The following is a 14,266-nucleotide window of genomic DNA, read 5'->3' as shown; positions in this document are numbered from 1 at the left end:
CACTTGTCCCAATATTTCCTCCTTGCCCTCTCCACCCCGCACTCCCTCAGGCATTTCCCACACCATTGTTCATGTCCATGGGTCATGTGCATAAGTTCTTTGGCTACTCCATTTCCAATGCTGTACTTTACATTCCCATGGCTATTCTGTAACTGCCAATTTGTACTTCTTAATCCCCTCACATCACCCATTCCCTCCCTTCTGATCTGACAACCATCAAAATGCTCTCTGTATCCATGATTCTGTCTCTGTTCTTATTTTTTTAATATATTTTATTGATTATGCTATTATAGTTGTCCCGTTACCCCCCTTCATTCCCCTCCACCCTGCACACCTTCTCCCACCCACATTCCCCCCCTTTAGTTCATGTCCATGTCTCATAAGTTCTTTAGCTTCTATATTTCCCATACTATTCTTGCCCTCCCCCTGTCTATTTTCTGCTACCATCTGTGCTACTTATTCTCCATACCTTTTTCCCCTCTCTCCTCCTCCCACTCCCCTGTTGCTAACCCCCCATGTGTTCTCCATTTCTATGGTTCTGTTCCTATTCTAGTTGTTTGTTTAGTTTGTTTTTGTTTTAGGTGTGGTTGTTAATAATTGTGAGTTTGCTGTCATTTTACTGTGCATGTTTTTTATCTTCTTTTTCTTAGATAAGTCCCTTTAGCATTTCATAAAATAAGGGCTTGGTGGTGATGAACTTCTTTAACTTGACCTTATCTGAGAAGCACTTTATCTGCCCTTCCATTCTAAACCAAAGCTTTGCTGGATAGAGCAATCTTGGATGTAGGTCCTTGCCTTTCATGACTTTGAATACTTCTTTCCAGCCCCTTTTTGCCTGTAAGGTCTCTTTTGAGAAATCAGCTGACAGTCTCATGGGCACTCCTTTGTAGGTTACTGTCTCCTTATCTCTAGCTGCTTCTAGGATTCTCTCCTTCATTTTAATCTTGGGTAATGTAATGATGATGTGCATTGGTGTGTACCTCCTTGGGCCCAACTTCTTTGGGACTCTCTGAGCTTCCTGGATTTCCTGGAAGTCTATTTCCTTTGCCAAAATGGGGAAGTTCTCCTTTATTATTTGTTCAAATAACTTTTCCACTTGTTGCTCTTCCTCTTTTCCTTTTAGTACCCCTATAATTCGGATGTTGGAATGTTTAAAGATGTCCTGGAGGTTTCTAAGCCTCTCCTCATTTTTTTGAATTCTTATTTCTTCATTCTCTTCTGGTGGAATGTTTCTTTTTTCCTTCTCATCTACTTTATTGTTTTGAGTCCTGGTTTCCTTCCCATCACTGTTGGTTCCATGTGCATTTTTCTTCATTTCTTTTATCGTAGCCTGCATTTGTTCATCTAATTTGCGACCAAAATCAACCAATGCTGTGAGCATCTTATACACCAGTGCTTTGAACTGTGCATCTGATAGATTGGCTATCTCTCGGTAGCTTAAAAGCACTGGTTCTGGAGTTTTCAATTCTGTTTGAGCCATTTTTCCCCTCTTTGGTCTGGTCGCACCTGTTACATGTGAGGGGCAGAGCCTTAGGTGTTCACCAGGGTGGGGTACCCCAGTTGCTGGGTTGTGGCGTTGTATGTGGGGTCCGAGAGGGAACAATGGCACTTGCTCCACTCTCCGTAGGACCTCAGTCCCTTCCGCCACTTCCCCCCAGCAAACTGGGCCCCTCTGGTGCCGATTCCCGTGTGGGTGGGCCTGTGCACACCGTGGGACTTTCCAACAACCTCTCCTGTGAGGCTGGGAGTCTCTCCCTGCACCTCAACTTCCACAGGTGTTTTCAATCAATGTCTTGTAGCTCTGTTTCCCAGCGCTGTGATCCTGGGTTGTGTGCAGTACCTTGTATCACAATTCCTGCCTCGCTGGATCTGCCGTTTGCCACCACTGGGCTGGGGTCTGCCAGCTGCTGCTTGTGCGCTCAGGGTCTACCCACTGCCGTCTTGCGCACCCCGGATGCCTTACATGCCCATTCCCAACACTCTTTGCTCTCCGCCTTGACCCGCACCCAGCTCCCCGACTCCACCCCTCCTACCAGTCTGGATGAACGGGTCTATTTTAACTTCTTGGTTGTCCGACTTCCATACAGTTCAATTTTCTGTCAGTTCTGGTTGTTATTCTGTTTCTAAATTGTTGTTGTCCCTATCTTGGTTGTGCGAGGTGGCACAGTGTGTCTACCTATGCCTCCATCTTGGCCGGAAATCAAAATAAGACACCTTCTTATTTTTTTTTAAGGACAGTAGCTTTATTTTTTTTAAGATTTTATTTATTTTTAGAGAGAAGGGAAGAGAGGGTGAAAGTGTGAGAGAGAAACATGAATGTGTGGTTGCCTCTCACACGCCCCCTACTGGGGGACCTGGCCTGAAACCCAGGCATGTGCTCTGATTGGGAATCAAACTGGCGACCCTTTGGTTTGCAGGCTGGCGCACAATCCACTGAGCTACACCTGACAGGGCTCACAGGTACTTACTGAAAAGATACTACATTAGGTTCTCTGCTAATCACTTGGTGAACAGTCTAGTGTGTGTGTCTTTGTAGTATCAACAGACTAGTGGGAATGATTGATATTAATCAAATAATGACACCAATGTATACTTTTAGATTGTTATAAAGGAAAAAGTGGAGTCCTGTGAGAAATTATAAGGGGAATTCACCTTTTCTAGGATTTCAGGGAAGATTTCCCTGTGAAAGTAAGGTAAGAGCTGAAAGATGTAGAATTTTGGGTATAGGGAGGGATGTGTTGGAGGCAGCTGGGTAAAAGGCCCCAAAGAGGGACCTTTTGTATCATTTGTTTTGTCTATAAATTATATTTTAACAATTGAAAGTGTAATACTAGTTTGGTCTTTGTAGATTTAAATAAGTCTCTTGAGTGGCGTTTCCTCACTGATGGAGAATTACTTCCAAGCAGAAGCTTACAACCTGGACAAGGTTTTAGATGAATTTGAACAAAACGAAGGTGAGAACTTACTTTGGCAAAGGTGTATGAATGTGCTTATGATGTAGAGAATGTAGGGTTATAAGAGAATTCAGTACTTTTTAAAAAAGTGAAATCAATTCCAATAACTTAACAGTATTATATATTAATATCCAGAGTAATAACTAAGATGTTTAATCACTCATATGTTATATGAGATATATTAAATAATGTATATGGATTTTATTTTATTTTTAAAATAATCCCATGAAAGTAGATGTTATTTACATGTTACATATGAGAATAGAGGCAAAGAGAGGTCAAGCAACTTCCCCAAAGCTACTTTGCTAAGAAGTGGCAGGATTAGAATCCAGGCAATATGTACTAGAGTCTGAATTCTCCTCTGTTACATATGGACAATTTATTATCAAGAAAAGCTTTAAATTGTGTGATTATATTTCCTAAACTAAGGAAAATAGCTTGTTGAATGTTGATTGACCAGTAAAATAAAGACTTATTTTAAACCTAATTTTAAAAGATTTACATTTTTTTAAAGATTTTTTATTTTGTTTTTTAGAGATAGGGGAAGGGAGGGAGAAAGAGAGGAAGAGAAACATCAATATGTGGTTGACTCTCATGCATCCCCCACTGGAGACCTAGCCTGAAACCCAGGCATGTGCCCCGGACTGGGAATCACCATTGTGACTCGTTGATTCACAGACCAGCACTCAACCACTGAGCCACACCAGCCGGGGCTCCATTTCTTATTTTCCCAACTAGATTATGTACTTTTTGGAGGCCAGAGCTATCATTTAATTTCCACATTCCTCAAGCTTGGTGCTTTTACTCTGATGGATACTCACTTAGCATGTGTTTATTGTCCACCTACTACATACCAGGCACTATGCAAAGTAAGGACTTATATTGATGGAAAGGAATGGTTTCTGCCTGGAAAAGTGAGGTGACTTAGCCATTCATTACAGTGCAGCAAATGCTTTGATAAAGATATGAAGAAGGTGCTATGGGAGCATTAAAGATTAATGTTACTACTGAGGGGAAAATGTATTTGTATAATTTTAGGACTATGATTATCAGATTTACTGAAGAAAGCAAGAAGGGTAATAAGTATATTATTTTTTCTTTAATTAAATTTACACATTGCACTGTAACTTGGGGAAAATAGCCATCTTAGTTATGATCTAAAAAAATAAACAGGAAGATTAAATTATGCTTATTGATAAGAATGTGTTGATTTAATAAAGTAATGGAATACTTTCTGCCAAATGTCCTTAGCAATGTAAATCTGAACCTAATTAATATATTGTGACATAATTATGACAAGACTTTCATATACTGTAGCATAGTTTTTTTAACTTATGGACAAATTTTAAATATATATATAAAGTAAACAATAATATAGTAAACTCTGGCATACCTATTACCCAGCTTCTATAATAATTGACATGCTGCCATTTTTTAAAAAGTTTATTTATTTGCTTTTTAGAGAGAGAGAGAAACATTGATTGGTTGTCTTCCATGTGTGCCCCAACTGGGGACTGAACCTACAATCCAGGCATGTGCCTTGACTGGGAATTGAACTGGTGACCTTTCTGTTTGCCAGATGACACCCAACCAACTGAGCCACACCAGCCAGGGCCATGCTGCCATCTTTGGTTCATTTATATCTTCAACTGCTCCTCACTTCCTGCTTTATTATGGTTCTTTTTTTTAACAGTTTTTAAAATCTACACACATTGAAATGTACAGATGTTAACTGTACATTTTTGACAAATAGATATATATTCAGGTAATCCAATTTCAGTCATGATGTACATAATAGAACATTCTGAATCCACAGAAAATTCCTTTCTTTTCTTTCCCACTTAGTTACTATCATCTTCATCACCATTTTGATTTTTTTCCTCCTTAGATTAGTCCTCACTCAGTGTTGTACTCAGCCAATCCGAGCCCTTCCCTATTACTGGTGCCCCACTACCCCCAAGTACAGCCTGAGAGCTGCTTGAATTATGTTGCTAGACTGAGGTAGAATACTTTTGTTGTTTGAAATGTTCTGGGATATTACTATTCAGTGACATATAGTACAGGGGACAATTGTAAATATATTTTCTTATTCTTAGCTATGAAACAGAAACTGTATATCTTAGGGATATCTTATTTTCAGACTGTATTTACAAAAGTAGTCGACTAACTTAGTTCTAGATTTTCCAATGTTACCAGAAAACTTACTGTAATTATTTATTTTTTTCAGATGAAACAGTTTCTCCTATCTTATTGGATACAAGATGGAGTAAGCTTCTAGATCCCTCATCTCATCTGCTGTCATTTAACCCTGCACTGGCCAGAGCGAATGAACCTTCAGTTTCTAGTGAGTCACAGCCACAGCTGAAAGTCTTCTCCGTAGCTCATTCAGCTCCTCTGACCACAGAGGAAGAGAACCATTGTGCTAATGGGCAGGACTGTAGTCTGAATCCAGAGAGCAACACAATGTGGATTGGTGAAAATGCCATTGCAGAAGATCAGTTAATTAAGAGGAACTGTAATCAAGATGATCAATGCAGTACTATTGAAGTGGGAGAGAAGAAATGTGGAAACCTAGCTTGTCTGCCAGATGAGAAGAATGTTCTTGTTGTAGCCGTCATGCATAACTGTGATAAAAGGACATTACCCAGTGATTTGCAGGATTGTAATAATTATAATACTCAGTCCCTCATGGATACTTTTAGCTGTTCACTGGATAATGAAAACAGACAAACTGATCAATTTAGTTTTAATATAAATGGGTCCACTGAAAAAGATATGAACTCAGAGAAACAAATGGATCTGTTGAGTAGGCCAAATGTAGAGGGGGATTCTGTTAAACATATATGTACTACTTCATCTGATAATCCAACCAGTATCTGTTCCCCTTCACAAGTAAAGGATGATGAAAATATTGGTAGCGATCCCTCCATGTCTGTGGTTACAAATTTAACAGTTGATCCAATAATCTCATCCCAGGGAACAGATGAAGATCCTGCTGTTAAAAACCAAGAGAACTGTATACCAGATGAGATTTTCACTGACAAAACCAGCTCTTCTAGGACAGATTTAGGGAATCTAAACTCCTTTTCCCATTATAGTGAGGGCATTTTGATGAAAAAAGAGCCAACAGAAAAGATAACCAACGAAGAGCCCATCCAGTCTGGTTTACCTTTACTTCTCAAACCAGATATGCATAATGGATCTGGAAAGGATGAGAACTGTGAACAGTCTTCAGATTGCCTTGTACCCAGTGAAGTTAGAGCTGGTGAAAATGAAGGTTGTGAGCGTGAAGAAATTCTTGGCACTACAGAACTTCTTAATATGACAGAGCATTTTTCTGAATCTCAGGAGATGATTAATTGGAAATTGACTAAACTAAATGAGATGAATGACAGCCAAGTAAATAAAGAAAATGAGAAGTTTCTGCAGATGAATCAGCCTGAGGACACTTACAATGATAGTGGAGGAGAGTGTGATAGAAGGGGAGAAGCAGGTCTAGATTTAAAAGGAACTGTCATGAATGAAAGTAAAGAATGTGATTTCTCTACTGTTATGGATACACCAGCAGCAAATACTTCTAATTGTTGTGATTCCTATGGAATGCAGAGCCCCGTTTGTTTTGTTCCAAAGACTTTACCCTCCAAAGAAGATTCAGTAACAGAAGAAAAGGAAATAGAGGAGAGCAAATCAGAATGCTACTCAAATATTTATGAACAGAGAGGAAATGAAGTCACAGAAGGGAGTGGATTACTTTTAAACAGCACTGGTGACCTAAAAAAGAAAAATTATTTACACAATTTCTCTAGCCAAGTTTCATCAGTGCTTGGGCAATCTTCACCCAAGATAGTAGCAAACCTGCAATCCATCAGTGTTCCGTTTGGTGGTGCAAGACCGAAGCAACCTTCTAATCTTAAACTTCAAATTCCAAAGCCATTATCAGACCATTTACAAAATGACCTTCCTGCAAACAGTGGAAATAATATTAAAAACAAAAATGATGTTCTTGGGAAAGCAAAAATAGGGGAAAACTCAGCAGCCAATGTATGCAATACCTCTTTGGGAAACATTTCTATTACTGATACAAATGGGGAACATTTAGAAAGTTACGAGTCTGGGGTATCTAGTAGACCGTGCCTTGTATTAGCTCCAGATAGCCCAGATAATGATCTCAGAGCTGGTCAGTTTGGAATTTCTGCCAGAAAGCCATTTACCACTCTGGGCGAGGTGGCTCCAGTATGGGTACCAGATTCTCAGGCTCCAAATTGCATGAAATGTGAAGCCAGGTTTACTTTCACCAAAAGGAGGCATCATTGCAGAGCATGTGGGAAGGTAAGTTGTGTGTATCAGCTCAGAAATCTAGCATGCTTATTTTGTAATGCTCAGTTAGAAATTAATAAAGGAACTACAAGGTGGTTGAAGTGATATTATAAATAGCTTTTGATCACCCAGTTCTAGTTCTAAATAAAAAATGACCTTGCTGATTATTAGTGTTTATAAAAGCTTTTTTTAGAGCCACGATTTAAGCTGAATCAGTTTTCATAAACATGAGAATTGAGGAAGTGTTAACTTTGTGGTTTATATATTGACAGATAGTTAGAATGGAATTGTTTGAAATAAGGAAGTTATTCTTTTTTCCTTTTTTATTGAATTTATTAGGGTGACACTGGTTAACAAAATTATACAGGTTTCAGGTGCACAATTCTACAACACATCATCTGTTCACTGTAGTGGTTGTTCACCACCCTAAGTCTTCACCTATACCATTTATCCCCCCATATTCTCCTCCACCTCCCTCTACCCCCTTCCCTTGCACAATCACCACACTGTTGTCCATGTCCATGAGTTTTCTCTCTCTTTTTTCTTTTTTTGGTGCAATCTTTCTATCCCCAGCCCCACACAACCCCAATGGCAGTCAGCTTGCTCCCTATCTATGAGTCTGTCACTACTTTGCTTGTTAGTTCATTAGATTGCCCATGTGAGTGAAACCAAATGGTATTTGTCTTTTTCTGACTGGCTTATTTCATTTAGCATAATACTCTCCAGGTCCATCCATGCAAAGGGTAAGATTTCCTTCCTTTTTTACTGCCAAGTAGTATTCCATTATGTAAATGTACCACAGCCTTTTTACCCACTCATCTACTGATGAACACTTGGGCTGCTTCCAAATCTTGTGATTGTAAATAACACTGTATTGAACATAGGGGTGCATATATTCTTTCATGTTAGTGTTTTGGGTTTCTTTGAATAAATTCTCAGAAGTGGACTTGCTGGTCATGAGGAAGTTCCATATTTAATTTTTTGAGGTAACTCCAAACTGCTTTCTGTAGTGGCTGCATCAATCTGCATTACCACCAATAGTGCATGAGGGTTTTTTTCTCCACATCATCACCAGCACTTGTTATTTGTTGATTTATTGATGATAGCCATTCTGACAGGTGTGAGGTGATATCTTATTGTGGTTTTTATTTGCATTTATCTGATGATTAGTGATGTTGAGCATCCTGTCGTATGTCTGTTGGCCATCTGTATGTTCTCTATGGAGAAGTCTTTATTCAGGTCCTTTGCCCATTTTTAATTGGATTATTTGTTTTTTGGGTGTTGAGTTTTTAAAGTTCTTTGTAAATTGTGGATATTGATTAACCCTTTATCAGATATACTAGCAAATATGTTCTCCCATTCAGTGAGTTGTCTTTTCGTTTTGTTGATGGTTTCCCTTGCTGTGCAAAATCTTTTTAGTTTGATATAGTCCCATTTGTTGATTTTTTTCTTTTGTTTCCCTAGCCCTAGGAGATATATCAGAAAAGATATTGCTACAAGAAGTGTCTGAGATTTTACTGCCTATGTTTTCTTATAGAATTTTTATGGTTTGAATCTAACATTTAAGTCTTTAATCTGTTTTTGAGTTTATTTTTGTGTATGGTGTGAGAAAGTGGCCTAGTTTCCTTTCTTATTTTTATTTACTTATTTTAGAGGGGAAGGAAGGGAGAAAGAGAGTGAGAGAAACATCAGTTGGTTACTTCTTGTATGCACTCTGACCAGGAACTGAACCTGCAACCCAGGCATGTGCCCTGGTAGGAAATCGAACTGGTGACCTTTTACTTTGCAGGACAACACCCAACCAACTGAGCCACACTGGTCAGGGCTCTCTTTTTTATATGAGTCTTGGTAAAGGTTTATCAATCTTGTTTATCTTTTCAAAGAACTACTTTTTGGTTTCTTTGATTTTTTTTTTGTCTTACTTTTTAGACTTAATTTTGTTTATTTCTGCTCTGATCTTTATTTTCTTCCTTCTTCACTTTGGGCTTTGTTTATTGTTTCTTTTCAAGTTCCTTTAAGTGTAAAATTAAACTTTATGTGAGATTTTACTTCTTAAGATAGGTCTATAATGCTATGACTATTTCTCTTAGGACTGCTTTTGCTGTGTTCCATAGATTTTGGGTTGTTATATTCTCATTTTCATTTGTTTCAAGGTATCTTGATTTTTTTCCTTGATCCCATGGTTAACTCATTCATTGTTTAGTAACATGTTATTTAGCCTTCATGTCTTTGTGTGTTTTTTGGTTTTCTCCTTGTGATTAATTTCTACTTTCATAACATTATGGTCAGAGAAGATACTTGATACGGTTTCAGTCTTCTTAAATTTATTGAGACTTGTTTTGTGTCCTAACGTGTGGTGTATCCTTATGTACTTGAAAAAAAAAAAGTATATTTTGCTGCTTTGGGGTGATATGCTCTGAAGATATTAATTAAATCCATCTGATCTATTGTGTCATTTATGGATGCCATTTCCATGTTGATTTCCTATCTGGAAGATCTATTTATTGTCAGTGGGATATTAAAATCCCCTATTATGACTGTATTACTGTCTATTGAGATTTACTTTACATATTTAGGTGCTCCTGTGTTTGGTGCATAAATGTTTACAAGGGTTATATCCTCTCGTTGGAATACCCCCTTTATCATTGTGTACTATCCTTCTTTGTCTCTTACTGCAGCTTTTGTTTTAAAGTCTATTTTGTCAAAAAGTATTGCTACCCAGCTTTTTCTCCCTTTGCATTTGCATGAAATATCTTTTTCTATCCCTTTACTTCCACTCCATGTGTATCTTTCATTCTGAGGGAGGTCTCTTGGAGACAGAATATAAATGGGTCTTGTTTTCTTATCCATTCAGCTACCCTATGCCTTTTGATTGGAGCATTAAAGCCATTTACATTTAAAGTGATTATTGATAGGTACATATTTATTGCCATTTTATTCTTTTAACTGTGTTCCTCCATTGTTGTTTCTTGTCCTCGCCCTCCTCTCCCCTCCCACCCCCCTGCTCCTCTACCCTTCTTTTTTAAAGATTTTTTTTTAAAGATTTTATTTATTTATTTTTAGAGAGAGAAGAGAGAGAGAGAGAGAGAGAGAGAGAGAGAGAGAGAGAGAGAAAGAGAAACATCAATGTGCGGTTGCTGGGGGTTATGGCCTGCAACCCAGGAATGTACCCTGGCTGGGAATCGAACCTGGGACACTTTGGTTCCCAGCCCGCACTCAATCCACTGAACTACGCCAGCCAGGGCTACCCTTCTTTTTTGTTCTTGCAGTCCCTTTACCATTTCTTGTAATACTTGTTAGGTGGTAACAAACTCCTTTAGCTCTCTCTTGTCTGGGAAGCTCTTTATTTCTCCTTCAATTTTAAGTGATAGGCTTTGCTTGGTAAAGTAGTCTTGGTTGTAGCAAAGTAGTCTTTGCTTTTCATCACTTTGAATATTTCATGCCAATCTCTCCCAGCCTGAAATGTTTCTGTTGAGAAATCAGCTGACAATCTTATGGGAACTCTCTTGTGTGTGATTGTCTTTTTCTTGTTGCTTTAGATTCTTTCTCTTTAACTTTTGCCATTTTAATTATAATGCATCTTGGTGTAGGTCTCTTTGAGTCCATCTTGTTTGGGACTCATTGTACTTCTCTGGACTTGTGTGTCTTTTTTCTTCATCAGCTTAGGGAAGTTTTCAGTCATTATTTCTTCAAATAGGTTCTCAATACCTTGTTCTCCAGTACTCTTATGATGTGGATGTTGTTACACTTCATATTGTCCCAAAGACCCTTTAAACTGTCCTCGTGTTACCTTTTTCTTTTTGCTGCTTTGATTGGGTGGTTTTTTCTACCTTGTCTTCCAAATCGCTGATTCAGTCTTATGCTTCATCCAACCTACTGTTTATTCTTCCCAGTGTATTCCTAATTTCAGATATCATATTCTTCATTTCTGATTTTTTTTATGGTTTCTATGCTTTTCTTCATGCTGTTGAAAATCCTTATAACCATTACTTTGAACTCTACATCAGATAAATTGCTTGCCTCCATTTTATTTAGCTCCTTTTCTGGATATTTTATCTGTTCTTTTGTTTGGGGCCTGTTTCTTTGTCTCCTCATTTTGATGGTCTGTGTTTGTTTCTATTTATTAGATAGATCTGCTATGACTCCTTGTCTTTGTGTGGTAACCTTATGAAGTAGGTGCCCTGTGAGGTCCAGTGGTACAGTCTCCTTGATCCCCTGAGATGAGTGCTCAAGGAATGTCCCTTGTGTGGGTTATGTGGGCCCTTCTGTAATAATTGAATCTTAATTGTTATTGGCCTGTTTGTGCGTGGGATCGTCACTCAGGCTGGCTCACTGTGGGGTTCAACCCTGACCACAGTGTACAAGGTGCCATACAGGTGTTCTTTCAATTTAAGAAATGTTTGTGTTTAGTTTATATTTTGTAATTCTCGAGAAATTGAATATTACACATAGAAGCCATTCCAGTTTTTGCTGTAGTAGTTTTGCTCTTGTGCTAGACATTCTGGAACTTTTTATACACATGTACACATAATTTTGTCTTTTCTTCCATGTATCCTTAATACAAAACAGAGTTGAAGGGTATAAAGTTTTGTGACAAGATTGTAAGAGTAATTGATATTGCTTAGCTCTCCCTAAATTGTTTGCTAGTAACACATCAACTTACCAGCTTTCTTTCTTTTTTTAAAGAAGAGCTATATAAATAAGGGGATTTTGTGTTTTTATTTTTATTTATTGATTAAAAAATTTTTAATATGTTTGATTTTAGAGATGAAAATAAGGAGGGAAAGAGGGAGGGAGGGAAGGAAGGAGGGGGGAAGAGAGAGAGAAGCATGGATATGAGAGAGAAACATTGATCAGTTGCCTCCCATATGCATGCCAACTGGGGATGAAACCCACAACCTATGCATGTGCCCTGACCAAGAATCGAAACTGCAACCTTTTTGGTGTATAGGACATTGCTCCAGCCAGCTGAACCACCTGGCCAAGGCTTAACTTTTGATGAAATTCAGTTTACCTGCTTTTTCTTTTGTTGCCTGTGCTTTTTGTGCCATATTCAAGAAATTGCCAAACAAATGTTTTGATGCTCTTTCCCTACATTTAGGCTTTTGATCCACTTTGAGTTACTTTTTGTAGATGGTGTAAGGTAAAGGTTCATTTTTCATTCTTTTGAATGTGTATATTTAGTTTTCCCAGCACTGTTTGTTGAAAAGAATGCTGTTTCCCCATTGAATTGTCATGGCACCCGTGTCAAAAGTCATTTGACTTTTATATATGTGTGAGAGTTTATTTCTGGGCTCTCTGTTTTATTCCATTGTTCTTTATGTCTGTGTTTATGCTGGTATTATACTGTTTCGATTACTATAGCTTTGTAGTAAATTTTGAAACCAGAAATGAAAATCTTCCAATTTTGTTCTTTGTCTAAGTGAAGGCCAATTTGAAAAGGCAACATACTGTATGATATTCTGAAAATGCAAAACTATGAAGACAGAAAAAAAAGATTGGTGATTACAGTGGGTGGTGGAGAGGAAGGGATTAATACATGAAGCACAGAAGATTCTTAGTGCAGTGAAACTGCTCTGTATGGTACTGTAATGGTGCATACATAATCATTATACATTTGTTCAAACCCATGGAATTACAACACCAAGAGAGAACCCTAATGTCAGCTAGGGGCTTTGGGTGATAATAATGTGTCAACGTAGGTTCACTGGCTCTAACAAATGTCCCATTCTGGTGAGGGCTGTTGTTAATGGTGGAAGCTAGGCATATGCAGGGCAGGTGTATATGGAAAATCTCTATATCTTCTGTTTAATTTTGCCGTGAACCCAAACTGCTCTAAAAATTAAGTCTATTAAAATATACAGGGTGGGGCAAAAGTAGATTTACAGTTGTTCATGTGGAAATTAATGCAATAATTAATAAATAATAATACAAGAATAAACTGTTCCATGTACTCACATATGTAAATCTACTTTGCCAGCCCCTGTACGTGACTATTAAATATTAACTCTGCTTGGATATTTGTTATTAAGAAATTGTTCATTTTTAGGGTGTGGTAATGGTATTGCTATGTTAAATTAAGCCTTATGTTTCAGATATATACTGAAGTATTTAAAGATGAAATGATACCTGAGATTTATTTCAAAATGATTAAAGGGTGCTGAAGTGGGCGAGGATTGTCTTTGGTGATTGTTTCACCTAGGTAATGGACACCTGGGGGTTTGTTATTCTGTTATGTCTACTTTTATATAACTGAAGATTTCTAATAAAAAGTTATTTAAATAAATGGCCAGAATATGATTAAAATAGGATATGCTTTATAATTGTTTGCTTTTTACAAATTAGTACTTTTTAACATGTGTAGAAATTATAACACAATGTGTTATCTACAAGGTAATAACAGTATATAAAAATTAATTCACAGTATATTAAAGGAAGTTACCCTAATAACTTCAAGATTAAGGTTTTATGTTGAACGTTGTTTACTTACAATTCTGGTGTTGTATCTTTCTGTTTATGAGGGGGGACCTACAAAAACTCGGAATTTATTTGTAAAAAATTGTATATTATTCTTACACGATTAAACTTCAGTCACCTTCAAAGTACCCTCCATTTGATGTAATACTCCTATCGAGATGTTTTTCCACTGCTCAGAACAGTTTTTGAACTCATCAATTTTGATGCCTTTTAGTGCTTCTGCAGTTTTTTGTTTCACATCTTCCACATTAGCAAAACGTTTCCCTTTGAGGACTTTTTTCATCAGGGAAACAAACAAAGTTTCTCAGGGTGAAATCAGGTTAATAGGGAGCGTGGAGCACAGGGGTCATGCTGTTTTGGGTCAAAAACCGCTGAACACTCAGCGCTACGTGGACAGGTATGCTCGAGAATCACCCATCATGAAATGGGCAAACACATTAAAAGAGTCTTCAAAAAAAATTCACTGAAACCAAAAGCAGCCTGTCACAATGCCAGCTGGTACACTGATACAAGAGGGT

General features: G+C 37.8%; 1 protein-coding gene across 2 annotated transcripts in view; it reads left to right on the top strand.

Moving 5' to 3' along the window:
- ZFYVE9 (zinc finger FYVE-type containing 9) overlaps positions 1–14,266 on the top strand; it is a 126,992-nt gene that overhangs the window by 45,108 nt on the left and 67,618 nt on the right. For both annotated transcript variants that reach the window (XM_045856673.1, XM_045856665.1), the window contains exons 3-4: positions 2,849–2,954; positions 5,182–7,283. In XM_045856673.1, coding sequence (XP_045712629.1) covers positions 2,885–2,954; positions 5,182–7,283 — 2,172 coding nt within the window. In that variant the 5' untranslated portion in view covers positions 2,849–2,884. The remainder of the gene's footprint in view (positions 1–2,848; positions 2,955–5,181; positions 7,284–14,266) is intronic.

This window comes from Phyllostomus hastatus, unplaced genomic scaffold, assembly GCF_019186645.2.
Source record: "Phyllostomus hastatus isolate PE091 unplaced genomic scaffold, TTU_PhHast_1.1 phas_contig_147, whole genome shotgun sequence".
Classification (NCBI taxonomy): Eukaryota; Metazoa; Chordata; class Mammalia; order Chiroptera; family Phyllostomidae; genus Phyllostomus; species Phyllostomus hastatus.
This window is presented reverse-complemented; position numbering and strand designations above follow the sequence as displayed.